At 42.0% G+C, this 18,274-nt stretch overlaps 1 protein-coding gene across 1 annotated transcript in view; it reads right to left on the bottom strand.

Annotated features, from left to right (window-relative positions):
* Positions 1-232: 232 nt before the first annotated feature.
* The window catches only part of LOC140725372 (phosphatidylinositol 3,4,5-trisphosphate 5-phosphatase 1-like), a 35,775-nt gene continuing 17,733 nt past the window's right edge, over positions 233-18,274 (bottom strand). Inside the window, exons 3-4 of the mRNA XM_073040772.1 lie at positions 1,502-2,036; positions 233-367 (exon numbers count right to left, since the gene is read on the bottom strand). Of these exons, the coding sequence (XP_072896873.1) occupies positions 365-367; positions 1,502-2,036 (538 nt within the window). The 3' untranslated portion in view covers positions 233-364. The remainder of the gene's footprint in view (positions 368-1,501; positions 2,037-18,274) is intronic.

The raw sequence follows: 18,274 nt of genomic DNA, 5'->3' as shown, positions 1-18,274 counted from the left end.
TCTCTCTCTCTCTCTCCCTCTCCCTCTCCCCTCTCCCTCTCCCTCTCCCCTCTCCCTCTCCCTCTCCCTCTCCCTCTCTCTCCCTCTCTCCTCTCTCCCTCTCCCTCTCTCCCTCTCCCCCTCTCCCCCCTCTCCCCCTCTCCCCCCTCTCTCTCCCTCTCTCCCTCTCTCCCTCTCTCCCTCTCTCTCCCTCTCTCTCTCTCTCTCTCTCCCCCCTCTCTCTCTGGTACTTAGCTTATTGAAAAAATTCTGCCAACCAAAGGACCACAGCTTACATCTGTCAAGGGAGTAAAAGCAAACAGGAAAAAAGGAAACGCTTTACTTTTCACAAAGTTCCTGACAAGGATCACAGGCGTGGTCTTGATCACTGCAAAGAGAGAGAGAAAGAGAGATTTGTGAGCAGGTTTGCAATCCAGGCCAATATTATGAAGACCCTTCGTCAGAACAGGGGAAACAAAGAATTTGCTTGTTTTCTCTCTTTCTCAGTTCAATTAGAAGAGACTTCAGCTGAAAAAGCTAAGTCTGTTTCTCATTTTGCAGATGACCTGCTGAGTCTTCCCAGCATTTTCTAGTTTTATTTCACAAGTCCACCAACAGGTAGACTTTTGATTTTCATTAACAATTAGTTGTGATGATTACATTACCGTTGGGGTCTTCCTCCCCCTCTCAGCAGCTCTCCAACCTCTAGCTCCCAAAATTCCCCTTATATCAAAACTATTTTAAACTTCGCACAGTGCTTAGACACATGAATTCCACACAAGGATGACGTCTTTGTTAAAAATATTGATGGCTTTGGAATATGTTGGGCATTTAATGGTCATTCTTTGTTTTTGACCACCTTCTGACTTGCGACCAAACACCATACAGACTAGTGCAATAACCCCAGATGCAACTTGCCTATGGAAGCCAAAACACCCGTTTCCCCCACCACCTCCCAATCCGACCCAAAGACAAAACAGCTGACTTAGCCGTTCCACAGGAAAGTTTGCAGGTACAGGCAGATTGGTGTTGGGGATAAGAACATGGTTATCAGGTGACTGGGGGTGTGGTTGTGCCTGGGCAGGAGACTGGTTTTCTGGCAACCCACAGGGAGTCCCCGATTTGCAGTTACATTTGGCGTTGCGTTGAGTGCAGGTTTTTGCAGCACGCGGGTGACATCTCTAGGCCAGAGTTTGCCTGAATAAACCCACATCCCAACCTGTGAGGATGGAGCTGAAATCAGCCCTGGGTCATGTTGGTGCTGGTGGGCAGAAGGCTCTGCCGACGGATTGTTCTTCACACTGTCAGTGCTTTTCTTACGGACCTGGGATAGAAACTTGGCCAAGGGAATGTTGGATAGAATTTCTGGCATTGAAACAGGCCACTTAGCCCAGCTAGAGAGTCCGTCTCCTACCTTGTGCCCCTCCTAATCTAGTTCCTGATTAAAATTAATGCATCTTTCGAATTCCATATGAAGGTTGTCTGCAAGTGCCTATATTTATAGCAAACATATCTTACTCACCGAGACACTGGCCTGTTGTCCTACACTTTGGCTGCCGCGTTGCTTGGCTTGACCCATGATCTCTGTGCTATCCCTGTAGTCTTTCAGTGCGTGCTGTTGCTCCAGCACCTTCTGACTCTTGACCGGCAGTGGGGGTCTGTTGGGCAAGGGGGCCCACGTGCTTGGCAGGTTGGCACCTGGCTTGGAAAAGTTAGCTGGGGCAGGAGCTTGTTTGGTCTGCGGATTCTCCTGGGCCGAGCTCTTCACCTCTGCTACGGTGTAGGAGTGATTCCGCACCACTGCTGTCTGGTGAAGCACCTGCCAATTTGACTTGGTCAATTTATTGGCAGAGATCTTATCCGCAGCTGCTGGGGCCTCTTTCCTTGGGGGCCAGGCTGTTCCTGGCTCGCTCCTTAAGCCCGCGTTCGGCCTCTGTTCAAATGTTTCATACAAGGGATTACTAATCACCTCCATTGACCTCTGCTCACACGATGGGGTTGGTAGCCTCCTTTGGGCTTTCGGTGAGTTTATTTTCCAGGAATTTTCAGGCACGCTGCTGTTTGGTTAAGAAGCACAGAAGGTGACATTACAACATGAATCAAAGAATGAGTCAATACACACAAAATGCTGCATGTGCACCCGTACAGGATAGTGATTCAAGATCTGGACTGCAACTCCAAAGAGATACGTCACAGTCGGCACACTTTGCAGTTTTTGTGCAGTGTGTCTATATATTATACACACACACACACACATATACTGTAATATATAAAATTATATTATAAAGTTTTGTGTACACAATCAATCAAAACCAGATTTATTATCACCACCTTAGATGACATGAAATGTGTTGTTTTGTGGCAGCAGTACATTGCAAAGATATAATATTATCATCAATCAACACACACAAAATGCTGGTGGAACACAGCAGGCCAGGCAGCATCTATAAGGAGAAGCACTGTCCCGACGAAGGGTCTCGGCCCGAAACGTCGACAGTGCTTCTCCTTATAGATGCTGCCTGGCCTGCTGTGTTCCACCAGCATTTTGTGTGTATTGTTTGAATTTCCAGCATCTGCAGATTTCCTCGTGTTTGCTCATGTTATTATCAATTACTGTACGGGAGACTTCCGGTGGGTGTAATGGAGTAGGTTGCGGGTAGCTATGTGCTCCGAAATTATTTGCTTACTTTGCTGTTTAAACCTATCTCGGTGAGAGCACCATGAGTAGAAAACACTAAAAAAAAAGAGACTACTTTAGAGACTTTGACTGAAATGTTTCAACAAATGTCAGAGAAACTCGAAAAATTGGATAAACTGGGATGACTTGGAATCCAAGTTTGACTTGTTACAGAATTCCTTCGACCTGGTTAAATCTGAACTGAAAACGCTTAATCGGAAAACTTGGAAGTATACAGCAGACTGTGAATGACCACAAAATTCGTATTAAGCTACACGAAGAATCTCTGCCGGTGTTGCAGAAGGATATCGAAGGTTTCAAGAAAATTTCTAAGGAACAACTTAAAAAATACAACGCGTTACTGAAGAAACTTACAGATTTGGAGACCAGGAACCGAAGGTGCAATATCAGAATTCTTGGAATTCCTGAAAAACTGCAGGGTAATGAACCTATCGATTTTTGTGCTCAAATGCTGAAAGATTTATTCCCTGATATATTATCGGAACTACCAAAACTTGAGGGCGTTCACCGAGTTACCCTGCCTAATTGGGATCCTGCCAAACATCGCTCTGTTATCATTCGCTTTTATGACTATCAGATTAAAGAACAGATCCTTCGTGAATCAAGGAAGAAACGTATATTACAATTTTGTGATCAACAGTTTCGGATCGTTCAAGATTATCCACCGGAAGTTCCAAGAGCTAGACAGGCTTTTAAAGAGGTCATGTCTGATCTTTTTAAGCTTGGCTGTCGCCTTTCTCTCAAAGATCCATGTAAACTCAAGGTTACTACTTCAGATAATAAGGTTTCTTGGTTTACGAAGCCTGAAGAAGCTACAAAGTCTCCATGCTTAAATTCAACCTTGAGTTGTTTTATGTTAAATGTTTTAATTTCAGGTGTTCAATCAAGTAATTGGTGCTTTGTTGTGTTATGAATGTACCACAGCTCTGAGGGGCCGAAGGGTGCGGGACCAGCCCCCTCCTTCCGGAGAATCGCAAGATCGCTATTAATTCGGGTCTTGGACCCAGGGAATGAGAGACATTGCAACGGATTTGACCATTGTTCTTAGAGGCACCTGTGTGAATTGCAACTCTATAGTACGTGCCAGCTATCAGGGACATGGACACCCTCGGGCAATGTGGGGTGGGGATTGTATCACCCTACCTTGATTGACATTTACAAATCTGCCAGCCATGATAAAACGGAGACTGCAGGAGGCGGTACTCCAGCGACGCACCAGATGGAGACACCATCGCTCATCGCTCCCGTAAGGACGGGAAGCTGTTCGGGAGCCACGTGTGGTTTGGTTCCCCTAGCTAGGGAATCGAGTGGCTGATAACCCCGAAAAGGATTCCGAACTGACAACGGGGAACTCACGTTCCCGATTCCACGATTTGAGTCCAACAGGCTGGCAAGTTTATTTTCTCTCTCCAACCCGTGAACACCCAGCGGTCCCTCAAATGGCTAAAAGCCTTCATGAACTGGCGAGACTTTTTATATTTCCATCGGACAGTGGTTTTACTCCTAGACAAATGATAGAGCTACTTCAAATTGTTGATTATTACTATACCCGTGCTTTAGATTGAGTATTGACAACGTATATTATCTGAATGTTTGCATTAACCTTACTTTTGTGCCCCTTTATAAATTAAAACGTTTAAAAATGGTACCATCAGACTTCAGCGGACCTCTCTATCTTTGCTGGTAAGTGACCCAGTTATGGGGTTCATAACAACGTGGGGCCTCGTCTCGCGATTTGATACCAAATTGGGAGGTCAGTGAATTGGGTTTGTAAGTCAAAAAATTTGGATCTGGTACGCGTGTAGCCAGACGGGAAACCAGCAAAGATGGACGTGGATGAATTTATGAAAGACCCGACTCTGGGGGCGCTAGAGGCGGCTACAAAATTAGACTTGGTAAATCTGGCGAAGGGGTTAAGCCTCACAGAGGTGAGGTCATCAATGAAAATGCGGGAAGTGCGAAGGGTCATAACTCAGTATTACATTGGGAAGGTGTTTGCAGCTGAGGAGTTGGAAAATATCCCTGAAAAGGTACTAGCAAGTGGGACGGATCAGTTAGAGTTGGAGAAATTAAGGTTGGAACATGAATTTAAAATAAAGCAGCTGGAAGCAGCTGAGAGAGAGAAAGAACGGGCTGAGAGAGAGAGAAAGAAAGGGCTGAGAAAGAGAAAGAAAGGGCCGACAAACAAAGGGAGCAGGTGTTCCACCTAAAGGAGTTAGAGATGAAACGGGACCAGGAGCTCCAACTAAAGGGGTTAGAGGTGAAAAAAAGAGCAGGACCAAGCTGAGAGGCAAAGACAGCATGAAATTCAGCTAAAAGAGCTAGAAGCAGCCGAGAAAGAGAAGGAACAGGCCGAGAGAGAGAAGGAACGGGCTGAGAGAGAGCAGGACTGAGCTGAAAAGCAAAGAGAGTATGAGGAGAAAGAGAAACAGAGGGAACATGACTTAGAGATGGAGAAGTTAAGGAAAGAGCGAAGAGATCCAGGGTTAGATGGAGAGGAGAGGTTTAATGTTAGTCGGGAGTTGAGGGTAGTACCTCCATTCGAAGAGTCGGATGTTGATAGTTATTTCTTGCTTTTTGAAAAGGTGGCAGTATATCAGAAGTGGCCCAAAGAGCAGTGGGTGGCGTTGTTACAAAGTGTGTTAAAAGGGAAGGCACAACAAGCATATGCAGCATTGTCCGTCGGGGAAGGGGAAGCGGAGAATTATGCCAAAGTAAAGGAGGCCATTCTCCAGAGTTACGAGCTAGTACCTGAAGCTTATCGACAAAGGTTCAGAAATTTACGAAAAGGGTGGAATCAAACGTATACCGAGCTAGCCCATGAAAAGGGTGTGCTCTTGGACCATTGGTGCACCGCGGAACAGGTGGACGGGGATTATGGGCGTATCAGGGAGTTATTTTTGATTGAGGAATTAAAAGGGTGTGTTCCGGAGGAGATCCGGATGTATTTGAATGAGAAGCCGAATAAGTCCATCTCGGAAATTGCTAGGTTCGCAGATGAATATGCCCTAATATTATTACTATACCTGTGCTTTAGATTGAGTATTGACGACGTATATTATCTGAATGTTTGTATTAACCTTACTTTTGTGCCCCTTTATAAATAAAAACGTTTAAAAATGGTACCATCAGACTTCAGCGGACCTCTCTATCTTTGCTGGTAAGTGACCCAGTTATGGGGTTCATAACAGTTGATAATAAGGTTTTTTTGGTTTTATGAAGTCTTTTGCTGTTTTCTGCCTTTATATGGGTCCTCTGATGTTACTTTTTCGCAGCTCTTTTTAAACAATACGTTTTTAAACAATACTGATGTTACTCTCAGTGTTATGTTGATTTTAACTTCTTTTTAGTAATTTGACTGAAAGTAATTATGTCGGGTGTACATGTAGTAATTACTGGGGAATGAAACTATAGGGTGTTTTGCTTTACCTTAAATTCACTCAAATTTTTCCTATCTTTTGATTATTTATATACCTTTTGGTCTTTTACTGTTTTTCAATAGTATACAATATTCTATATTTCTTATTGCTGGTTTTTGATTTTTTCCCATTATTTTGCCATGTTATCCTTTTTTTTCTCTCCCTTGAATGCCTTAAATTAGTCATGTAGGAATCTATCTAAACAGCTTCCCTTTTTAATTATCTTCTATTTGTTTCTTTACTCCTTTTTTTTGCACCCGCGAGTATATGTTGTCTTACTTATTGATTTTCCTTATCTGTCTTTCCTTTTTTACCGAGACTAATACTTATATTTTCCCATAGTGTTTTTTTTCGTAATTAGCAAACTTATTTACTTTGATATTTTGTTTATGTATATATAAATATTTACAATTGTTTATTAAGCACAGCTATACATATATATTTTCTGGAGCCACTGGAGTTTTGGGTTGGGAACGTTAGAATTAGTCTTCAGCCTCTCTTGGCTGATTTCTCTCTTGGGGGGAGGGAGGGGGGAAATGGGTTCTTCCAGAAAGCTGATTGGATGTTTTTACTGTTTTATTTATTCACTTGTGATTACCTTTTATACATTACTAAAGGATACTTGATGGATTCTTTTATTAATATACTCAATTTTAATGTGAAAGGTCTAAATAACCCTGTTAAACGAAATAAGATTTTCTCTTATATCAGGAAACTTAAAACTTGTATAATCTTTCTCCAGGAAAACTTATTTCGTAACGATTATATTTCACGCTTTTTCAAGGATGGAAGGGTATACATTTTCATTCACCCTCTCAATCTAGGCGTCTCTCTCCTGTTTGATCAGAATGTATCCTTTATTCAACATAATGTAATTTCTGATACAAATGGGCACTTTGTTATTGTTTCGGGTAGTCTTGAGAATAAACTAATCGTATTTGCAAATGTATATGCTCAAAATACAGATGACTCCTTGTTCTTTGAACGTCTTTTCTCTTTTCTGCCTGATTTGAATTGGTATTCCTTAGTGATGGGTGGAGATTTTAATTTTTGGCTTGACCCTATATTAGACCACTCTTCAAGTAAAACCCCTGTCACTAATAAATCAGTCCTACTTTTTAAATCTTTTTTATCTCAATGTGGTATTCTTGATGTGTGGCGTTTTTTACACCCCAAAGAAAAGGAATATCCGTATTTCTCTCAGGTTCATCATATGTACTCTCGGATTGATTTTTTTTTATAGATAGAAACTTGCTTCCACTGGTATGATCCTGTGATTATGAGATTGCTTTGTCTGATCATGCACCTGTGCTTCTGGCTTTAAGACTACCTGTTTACTCTGTACCAAATAGAAGTTGATGTTTTAACTTATCATTGTTATCTGATAAAAATTTTCTAAAGTTTTTGGAAAACCGTATTACTTTTTTCTTTAAAGAAAATTTTAAAGGAGATACTGCTGGTAATATAGTCTGGGATACTTTTAAAGCATATATTCGTGGAGAAGTTATCTCTTACTCTACCTATATAAAGAAAAAAGCTGACAAAGGAAGGTCTGACCTAGCGGCGATAATAAAAGATCTTGATCGAAAGTATGTCCTATCTCCAGATCCAAGCATATATAATAAGCGTATTGAAATCCAATCCAAGTATAATCTTCTGCTGACTTACCCAATTGAACGACAGCTGTTGAGAGATAAAACTCAATTTTACATTCACGGGGATAGAACTGGTAGTTTATTAGCCAATCGCTTAAAATCTTTTACAGTTAATCGTCAAATCACAGAAATGTTTAAAGATAATGGAACTAAGACATCCAACCATTCTGAAATTAACAATGTATTTAAAGACTTTTACCTTAAGTTGTATCAGTCTGACTCTTCTTCAGATGATACCTATATGAATGCTTTTTTCAGTAATATCAACATTCCTACATTGTCTGCTGATAGTCTAACATGGTTAGATCAGCCTATTTCCAATGAAGTTGTGGCTGAGGCTATACATGCTTTACATTCTGGTAAGACCCCAGGACCTGATGGCTTTCCTGGGGAGTTTTATAAAACTTTCACTACATTACTTACACCTTATTTATCCTCTGTTTTATCAGAGTCCTTTATATCAGGTAAACTCCCTCAATCTTTTTATGAAGCTTTTATTTCTCTTATTCTTAAAAAAAATAAAAAATCCAGCTGAATGTTCTTCATACAGACCGATTTCTTTATTAAATGTTGATGCAAAAATTTTATCCAAAATCTTAGCTCGAAGACTTGAAAATATTCTATCATCTATTATATCACATGACCAGACAGGATTTATTAAAAATCGTTACTCACATTTTAATATACGTCGGTTATGGAATGTGATATATTCACCATCCAAAAAAAATCAGAGTGTATATTATCCTTAGATGCAGAAAAAGCCTTTGACCGGAGTGAGTGGAATTATCTTTTTAAGACCTTAGAAAAGTTTAATTTTGGGCCTAATTTTATTCTTTGGGTTAAATTAATCTACTTGTCTCCTACCGCTCAGGTTATTACTAACTCCCAAATTTCTAAGCCCTTTAAATTACAGCGGGGAACTAGACAAGGTTGTCCTCTTAGTCCTTTATTTTTTGCTTTAGCTATAGAACCCTTAGCAAAAGCACTTCGAGAATCTAAGGACATTTCTGGTATACTAAGGGAAGGTATGTTTCATAAAATTTCATTATACGCTGATGGTATTTTACTTTTTATCTCTAACACTGAAACTTCTTTACCTTTGCTTCTTTCTTTAATCTCCCAGTTTAGTTCTTTTTCAGGATATAAACTGAACATACATAAAAGTGAGCTATTTCCTTTAAATGACCTAATGTCATCAAATGCCAAATTTCCGTTCAAAGCTGTTACGTCAATTTACATATCTAGGTGTAACAATTACTAAACACTTCAAGAATTTATTTAAAGAAAACTTAAACCCCTTATTGAATTATGTGAAAAAGACGCTTTCTAAATGGTCCCTTCTTTCTTTATCCCTAATTGGCCGAATTAATTCGATTAAAATGAAGATTCTTCCTAAATTTTTATATCTTTTTTGGGCCTTACCTATTTTTATTCCTAAAATGTACTTTGATTCTTTAGATTCAATTTTAACCTCTTATATTTGGAATAATAAACAAGCTCGTTGAAGTAAAGTTTACTTACAAAGAAATAAAGAGATGGGTGGACTAGCCCTACCCAATTTTAGGTTTTACTATTGGGCTGCCAATATAAGGAATATTACTTTCTGGTCCTATTATTTTTATCATAAAGATTGCCCATCATGGGTCTCCTTAGAAGTTAATTCTGTAAAAAATTCCTCTTCTTGGATCATATTCTTCTTTTTCAGTAAATAAAATAACAGATAACATAATTGTTAAGCAAACTTTAAGGACCTGGTCTCAATTTAGAAAATGTTTTGGTTTAACGAATTTTTCATTATCATCTCCCATTCTCCTTAATTTTTTTTTATCCCTTCCATGACTGATAAAGTCTTTAAAGATTGGGATGAACTAGGTATTAAGTGTTTTTGGGACCTGCTTATCTCAGGATCCCTTGCTTCATTTGACCAATTGTCAAATAAATTTGCATTCCCAAAAACACATTTTTACAGATACCTTCAAATTAGAGATTTTCTACGTTTCCAATTAGCTACTTTTCCTAGAGGTCTTGATAAAAATTTACTGGACGATCTTTTAAATTTAAAACCTTTTGTTAATGGTTCTATTACCGGTATCTATAACTTGTTGATTGATTCTAGACAAGACTTTTTAGATAAAATAAAAAAAGCTTGGGAGGATGACCTAAATTGTCAGATTTCTGATGATAGATGGAATAAAATTCTTAAACAGGTTAATAAATCATCTTTCTGTGCTCGTCATTCTCTTCTACAATTTAAAGTGGTTCATAGAGCTTACATTTCTAAACAGAAGCTCTCCAGTTTTGACCCGAATGTTTCTTCACTTTGTAATAAATGCAACTCTGCTGATGCCTCTTTAATTCATATGTTTTGATTTTGCCCTACAATTGAAAAGTTTTGGCGGGAAGTATTTCATACCTTCTCACAACTTTTTAGGGTCCAATTTGACCCAAATCCCCTTACTGCCTTGTTTGGTATTATTGCAAATGAAGAGATAACTTTAAATACTCCTAACCTACAGGTTTTAGTTTTTACCTCTCTTTTAGCAAGAAGAGCAATCTTGCTCAAATGGAAGGAGTCTACCCCTCCTACACATCTTCAATGGCTACGTGATATTATGTCTTATTTAAATTTAGAAAAGATCCGCTGCTCAGTCTTAAATTCGAAACAATCTTTTTATGATATTTGGGGACCTTTCCTAAATTACTTTTCCAATTTATAAAGTTTAACAGTGCACAGACTTTTATGTATCTTTTTATCTTCCCTTCTTAAGTGAATATGTCTTTTTTTTTCTAATTATCCATTGTCATCCTTCAGCTTTTTTCTTTGGTAGTTGGTAGGGGGTTGACTTTTTATATAAAAAATGTCTTTTATGATGTATGACTTATCTTTAAATTTTTTATTACAGAGTGCTATACCTTTAAGTGTTATGCTATAACATTTTGATCAATTTTATTACAATATATGAAGATACACAAGTTATGTTGAGATGTATCAATGTGTTGCACTCTGTAAATCTTGTTTTTTTTTCTTCTGAATAAAAATATTGTAAAAAGAAAAAAAAGAATTACTGTACAAAAATATAAACAAGCACAAAATAGCACATACAGGAGAGCATTACAAGGTACACAGAGGTTAGGAATAATACAGAGCTATATAGCACATTGTGCACAGACATTATCTAAACACTTGCACAGTTATTTATTGAGATAAAGCATGGAGTAGGTTTTCCCAGCCCTTCAAGCCACACTGCCCCACAATTGACCGATATGATCCCACTGTGGGAGGTCCAAGCACATCTTTCCCCTCCTCCCACTTCTCGCTTTCCACCGGTATCACTCCCTATGCGACTCCCTTTTCCATTCGTCCCTCTTCAATGATCTCCCTCCTGGCACTTATCCTTGCAAGCGGAACAAGTGCTACAGCTGCCCCTACACCACCCCCCTCACTACCATTTGGGGCCCCAAACTGTCCTTCTAGGTGAGGCTGTGGGTCTGTTGGGATCATCTGCTGTATCCAGTGTTCCTAGTGTGACCTGTCTATCAGTGAGACCCGATGTAGATTGGGAGACCGCTTCGCCAAGCACCTATGCCCCATCCGCCAGAAAGAAAAGGGATCTCCAGGTGGCCACCCATTTCAACTCTACTTCCCATTACCACTCTGGTATAAGCCAACACTCCAATCTGCCAGAGGCACACCTTGTGTCAATGAAGTTCGGAATCTTCATCCCCCTGGACACACGGTATCCTGACTAACCCTGACACTACAGTCTCTCGAAACCTCATCATGTTCTGCACACCACCTTTAACAAAGGAAAACATCCAACGAGTTTTCACAGAAGTGTGGACAGATAAAAGAAGTGACTTTGCTAGGATTTAACATTTCCATTCAGAAAATGTGAGCACCACTCAGACATGCTGGAGGAAGTCAGTGGGCCAATCTACATTTCAGGGGAACAATCTACGTTTTGGCTGAGATCCTTCATCAGGACTGGAAAGAGAGAGGAAGAGAGTCAATATAAAAAGGTGAGGAGGGGGTGGTGAGTGGGAATGATGCAAGAAACTGGGAAATGATAGGTGGAAATGACCAAGGGCTGAAGAAAATGGAATCTGCTAGGACAGGGAACCATGTAATAAAGGGAAGAAGATGAGAGAAGGAACTGGTAGTAGGGGTGTCTTGATGATGGGCAGGTGGGGGTGAAGGGAGGGGAAACAGATAGGGTGATGAGGGCCATGAACATCATTTCCCTAATTTCTAATAACCATTCTTCTTGTCCCTTCTATTTTTCCATTATCCCACTAGTTCCTATTACCCTACATTTTTCTTCTCCCTGACTCACACCATCTGTCCATTACCCAGAGACACCTCCCACCAGTTCCCCTCCTTGCCCCCTTCTATGGTCCACTTCTCTGGCCCTTCGTTACTTACACCCATCTTCTACACCCTTAAGAGTCTCCCTCACCTTCATATCATCCTCCTCTCACCCAGCCCCTTCATCCAGATGTTAACACTGGCTACCTTTCTTTCCAGTCCCAATGAAAGACCTTGACCTGAAAAGCCAGCAGTCCATTTCCCTCCATGGATGCTGCCTGACCCACTCAGTTCCTCCAGCATTTTGTGTGTTGCTCCCGATTGCCGACATCAGATATTTCTTGTGTCTCTTGCAGAGTACTTGTGCTCTTACAGGACTAGCGTGAGCCTGCTTGCTAGGTTCATGTGGTTAAAACTGCACGAGGTTAACATAGACATTCACACAAAAACAACCAGGAACTTAAAGTTTAGAATTTACAGTCTGAATAAATGATTATGATGGAATTTCGGATTCTGGGCTTAGCAATTCAGCCACTTTGTGATGGTCTTTTATACAGATATTGCTTTTGGCTCTTTTGTCTGTCTTTATTTTTCCTTCTGATCCACTCAATGAATACAATCAAGTGTAAGAAGAAATACGAGATGAGCACGGCTAGGCAATTCAAGATGCACAGCTGCACAAGTATACTAATGTGGAATAGAATCTGTACAACGCTGAGTTCACAAGTACACTCATGTGGGATAGAATCTACACAATGCTGTGTTCACAAGTATACTAATGTGGAATAGAATCTGTACAACGCTGTGTTCACAAGTACACTAATGTGGAATAGAATCTGTACAACACTGTGTTCACAAGTACACTCATGTGGGATAGAATCTACACAATGCTGTGTTCACAAGTACACTCATGTGGGACAGAATCTGTACAATGCTGTGTTCACAAGTACACTAATGTGGGATAGAATCTGCACAGTGCTGTATTCACAAGTACACTAATGTGGGATAGAATCTACACAATGCTGTGTTCACAAGTACACTAATGTGGGATAGAATCTGCACAACACTGTGTTCACAAGTACACTCATGTGGGATAGAATCTGCACAGTGCTGTGTTCACAAGTACACTAATGAGGGTCAGAATCTACACAACGCTGTGTTCACAAGTACACTAATGTGGGATAGAATCTGCACAACACTGTGTTCACAAGTACACTCATGTGGGATAGAATCTGCACAGTGCTGTGTTCACAAGTACACTAATGAGGGTCAGAATCTACACAACGCTGTGTTCACAAGTACACTAATGTGGGATAGAATCTGCACAGTGCTGTGTTCACAAGTACACTAATGAGGGTCAGAATCTACACAACGCTGTGTTCACAAGTACACTAATGTGGGATAGAATCTGCACAGTGCTGTATTCACAAGTACACTAATGAGGGTCAGAATCTACACAACGCTGTGTTCACAAGTACACTAATGTGGGATAGAATCTGCACAACACTGTGTTCACAAGTACACTCATGTGGGATAGAATCTGCACAGTGCTGTGTTCACAAGTACACTCATGTGGGACAGAATCTGTACAATGCTGTGTTCACAAGTACACTAATGTGGGATAGAATCTGCACAGTGCTGTATTCACAAGTACACTAATGTGGGATAGAATCTACACAATGCTGTGTTCACAAGTACACTAATGTGGGATAGAATCTGCACAACACTGTGTTCACAAGTACACTCATGTGGGATAGAATCTGCACAGTGCTGTGTTCACAAGTACACTAATGAGGGTCAGAATCTACACAACGCTGTGTTCACAAGTACACTAATGTGGGATAGAATCTGCACAACACTGTGTTCACAAGTACACTCATGTGGGATAGAATCTGCACAGTGCTGTGTTCACAAGTACACTAATGAGGGTCAGAATCTACACAACGCTGTGTTCACAAGTACACTAATGTGGGATAGAATCTGCACAGTGCTGTGTTCACAAGTACACTAATGAGGGTCAGAATCTACACAACGCTGTGTTCACAAGTACACTAATGTGGGATAGAATCTGCACAGTGCTGTATTCACAAGTACACTAATGAGGGTCAGAATCTACACAACGCTGTGTTCACAAGTACACTAATGTGGGATAGAATCTGCACAACACTGTGTTCACAAGTACACTCATGTGGGATAGAATCTGCACAGTGCTGTGTTCACAAGTACACTAATGAGGGTCAGAATCTACACAACGCTGTGTTCACAAGTACACTAATGAGGGTCAGAATCTACACAACGCTGTGTTCACAAGTACACTAATGTGGGATAGAATCTGCACAGTGCTGTATTCACAAGTACACTAATGAGGGTCAGAATCTACACAACGCTGTGTTCACAAGTACACTAATGTGGGATAGAATCTGCACAGTGCTGTATTCACAAGTACACTAATGAGGGTCAGAATCTACACAACGCTGTGTTCACAAGTACACTAATGTGGGATAGAATCTGCACAACACTGTGTTCACAAGTACACTAATGAGGGATATAATCTACACAACGCTGTGTTCACAAGTACACTCATGTGGGATAGAATCTGCACAGTGCTGTATTCACAAGTACACTAATGTGGGATAGAATCTGCACAACACTGTGTTCACAAGTACACTAATGAGGGTCAGAATCTACACAACGCTGTGTTCACAAGTACACTAATGTGGGATAGAATCTGCACAACACTGTGTTCACAAGTACACTAATGAGGGACAGAATCTACACAACGCTGTGTTCACAAGTACACTAATGTGGGATAGAATCTGCACAACACTGTGTTCACAAGTACACTAATGAGGGATATAATCTACACAACGCTGTGTTCACAAGTACACTCATGTGGGATAGAATCTGTACAATGCTGTGTTCACAAGTACACTAATGTGGGATAGAATCTGTACAATGCTGTGTTCACAAGTACACTAATGTGGGATAGAATCTGCACAACGCTGTGTTCACAAGTACACTCATGTGGGATAAAATCTGCACAGTGCTCTATTCAAAAGTACACTAATGAGGGACAGAATCTACACAACGCTGTGTTCACAAGTACACTAATGAGGGATATAATCTACACAACGCTGTGTTCACAAGTACACTCATGTGGGATAGAATCTGCACAACGCTGTGTTCACAAGTACACTAATGAGGGACAGAATCTACACAATGCTGTGTTCACAAGGACACTAATGTGGGATAGAATCTGTACAATGCTGAGTTCACAATGTTATGCCGTTGGCCCCCTCCTTTGTGAAAATCGCAAGAACTCTAGTTAAGGGGGGTCAACTGACCCAAGAGAGAGAGACGTGCGAAAGACCACGTTCTCCCAGGAAGCAGAATAAAAGTGACTTTGACTATTGTCTCATGGAGACCACCTGAAAAGCCCTCGGGCAAAGTGGGCTGGTTGAGAGAGAGATCGCATTACCTGCAACTTGATTGACACCTGCGATCCCGTGAAGAAGTATAAAGGCGGGTCTGAGGGGAGGACCCTCAGATGCCCAAGGAAACACACGAAGGAGAAACGCTAGAAATCCTGCGACAGCGTTTTAATAGCTACAGCCGGTGGTGGGTTTCGTGTGCGTCCTTCCCTTGCCTGGGATTGGCGACTTCACCACGGAAGACGGCCTAGCTACAGGGGAAGCCACAGATGAGAGTCCATTCCCCCAACGAGACTTCCGACTACCTCCTACAGGTTGGAAAACCTGTCGGGTAAATGCTTCATGTTCTCTGTCTTTCTAACTAAAAGTGCACCAACGCGACACTTCCGCCAGCAACTAAGTGAAACTGCCGTGATCTAAAAGACTTTTAGATATCCAGTGAACGATATAAAATCTACATTACCCCTAGACGACGATCGAGCTTGTGTTTTGAATGATTATTATTACACCGGTGTTTTAGATTGAGTTTTGATGATTTGAATGTTTTGTATTAACCATACGTTTGTGCCCTTGTTGAATAAAACGTTTGAAAATAGTAGCATCCGACTCAGCTGATCCATCTATCTTTGCTGGTAAGTTACCTGGTTACGGGGTTTTCGTAACAAGTGGGGGCTCGTCCGGGATTTGAAACCAAACGGGAGGGTCAGTGAATCGGGCTGTAAGTCCAAACTTAAATCTGGTTACGCAGGTAGCCAGACGAGAAACCAGCAAAGATGGATGTGCAGGAATTTAGGAGAAACCCGACGGTAGAGGCGCTATGGAAAGCTACAAAATCAGACTTGGTAAGTTTGGCGCAGGCATTAGACCTCACAGCGGTGAAGCCAGCAATGAAAAAGCAGGAATTGCGAAGGGTCATACAACAGCATTACGTTGGGAAGAAGGTGTTTGCAGCTGAGGATTTGGAAAATATCCCCGAAAGGAGATTAGTGAGTGGGACAAATCAGGCAGAGTTGGAGAAAGCAAGGCTGGAACATGAGTTTAAAATAAAGCAGCTAGAAGTAGAAGCAGCTGAGAAGGCTGCAGAGAGAGAAGCCGAGAGAGCTGAGAGGGAAAAAGAGAGAGAAGCCGAGAGAGCTGAGAGGGAAAAAGAGAGAGAAGCCGAGAGAGCTGAGAGGGAAAAAGAGAGAGAAGCCGAGAGAGCTGAGAGGGAAAAAGAAGCCGAGAGAGCTGAGAGGGAAAAAGAAGCCGAGAGAGCTGAGAGGGAAAAAGAGAGAGCCGCAAAGGAAAGGGCTGTGGAGAGAGAGCATGAGTTTAAACTAAAGCAGCTAGAAGCAGAAGCAGAAGAGAAAGAGAAACAAAGGAACCATGAATTGGAGCTGGACAGGCGAAAGCAAGAGCGAAGAACTCAAGGGGAAGAGAGACAGGAGGGGTTTGATATTAGTCGGGCGTTGAGGTTGGTCCCCCCGTTCGAGGAGACGGATGTTGATAGTTATTTCTTGCTCTTTGAAAAGGTGGCAAGGAATCAGCAGTGGCCCAGAGAGCAATGGGTGGCGTTGTTACAAAGTGTGTTACGAGGAAAAGCACAGCAGGTATATGCCGCGCTGCCCACAGAAAGGGACGGGAATTATGATCAAGTAAAGGAGGCCATTCTCCGAGGTTACGAGTTAGTACCTGAGGCATGTAGACAAAGGTGCCGAAATTTAAAAAGAGGGTGGAATCAAACGTATACCGAGCTAGCCCATGAGAAGGGTGTGCTCTTGGACCGTTGGTGCACAGCTGAAAAGGTGGCCGAGAACTATGGGCGTCTCAGGGAGTTAGTTTTGATTGAGGAATTTAAAGGTTGCGTTCCGGAAGAGATCCGAATGTATTTAAATGAGAGGACGAATCAGTCCATCTCAGAGATGGTTAGGCTCGCAGATGAATATGCCCTAACCCACAAGACAAAGTTTTCCTCGCCAAAAAGTTACCCGAGGGACCGTCGGAATGGTAGGGAAAGTCCGCCGGCTAAGGGAGAAACTCCGCCGGGAGCTAGCATAAAAAGTGAGGATAACAGACAGGAAACCTGGAGATCTCCTGGTTTAAACTGTTTTAATTGTGGAAAGGTGGGACATATTGCATCAAAATGCTTTGCTCCGAGAAAGGAGCCAGAGAGGGAGAGAGCAGCGACCCCTATCGGGCGTGCAGTGGTAATCAGGAAATGGACAAGAGGGCCCCAGGTAGATGGAGTACCGGAGGGGCGGGAGACATTTAGTTCCGAAGGAACCGTGTCTTTGAGGGAAGGGGACCCCCCCATCCCCGTACGAATTTGGAGAGACACGGGGGCGGAACTATCGTTAATTAGCCGTAATGTGTTAAATTTCGGCCCTCGGACAGGGGAGGTTGCCCTGAGAGGAATCGGGAACCAGACCGCGGTCGTGCCTGTGCATAGGGTCTTTCTCGATTGCGAGTTGGTGTCGGGACCTGTGGAGCTAGGAGTCCTGCTGGAGTTACCGGGGGAGGGCGTGGACCTCCTGTTGGGTAATGACCTCGCGGGTGGGAAGATGGGAACCGCCCTGATAGTTGAGGCCCCGCCCATGGAGTCCCCGAGCTATCGCGCATGCGCGGTCACTCGCAGCCTGTCGAGAGCGGTGGCTGGGACAGCGCGCAGTTTGAAATTGGCCCAGACGTTTTTACCGACCCTACACCACGAGGGTTCAGAGGGTGGTAAAACGGAAGGTAGTAAAGTAAAAGGGGGTAAGGGTGAGGAGATAGCTCCCCCCTTAGTGAAGAGAAAGGTCCTAGAGGTA

This window comes from Hemitrygon akajei, chromosome 3, assembly GCF_048418815.1.
Source record: "Hemitrygon akajei chromosome 3, sHemAka1.3, whole genome shotgun sequence".
Taxonomy (NCBI): domain Eukaryota; kingdom Metazoa; phylum Chordata; class Chondrichthyes; order Myliobatiformes; family Dasyatidae; genus Hemitrygon; species Hemitrygon akajei.
The sequence above is the reverse complement of the archived record's forward strand: the minus strand, read 5'-3'. Positions and strand labels throughout refer to the sequence as shown.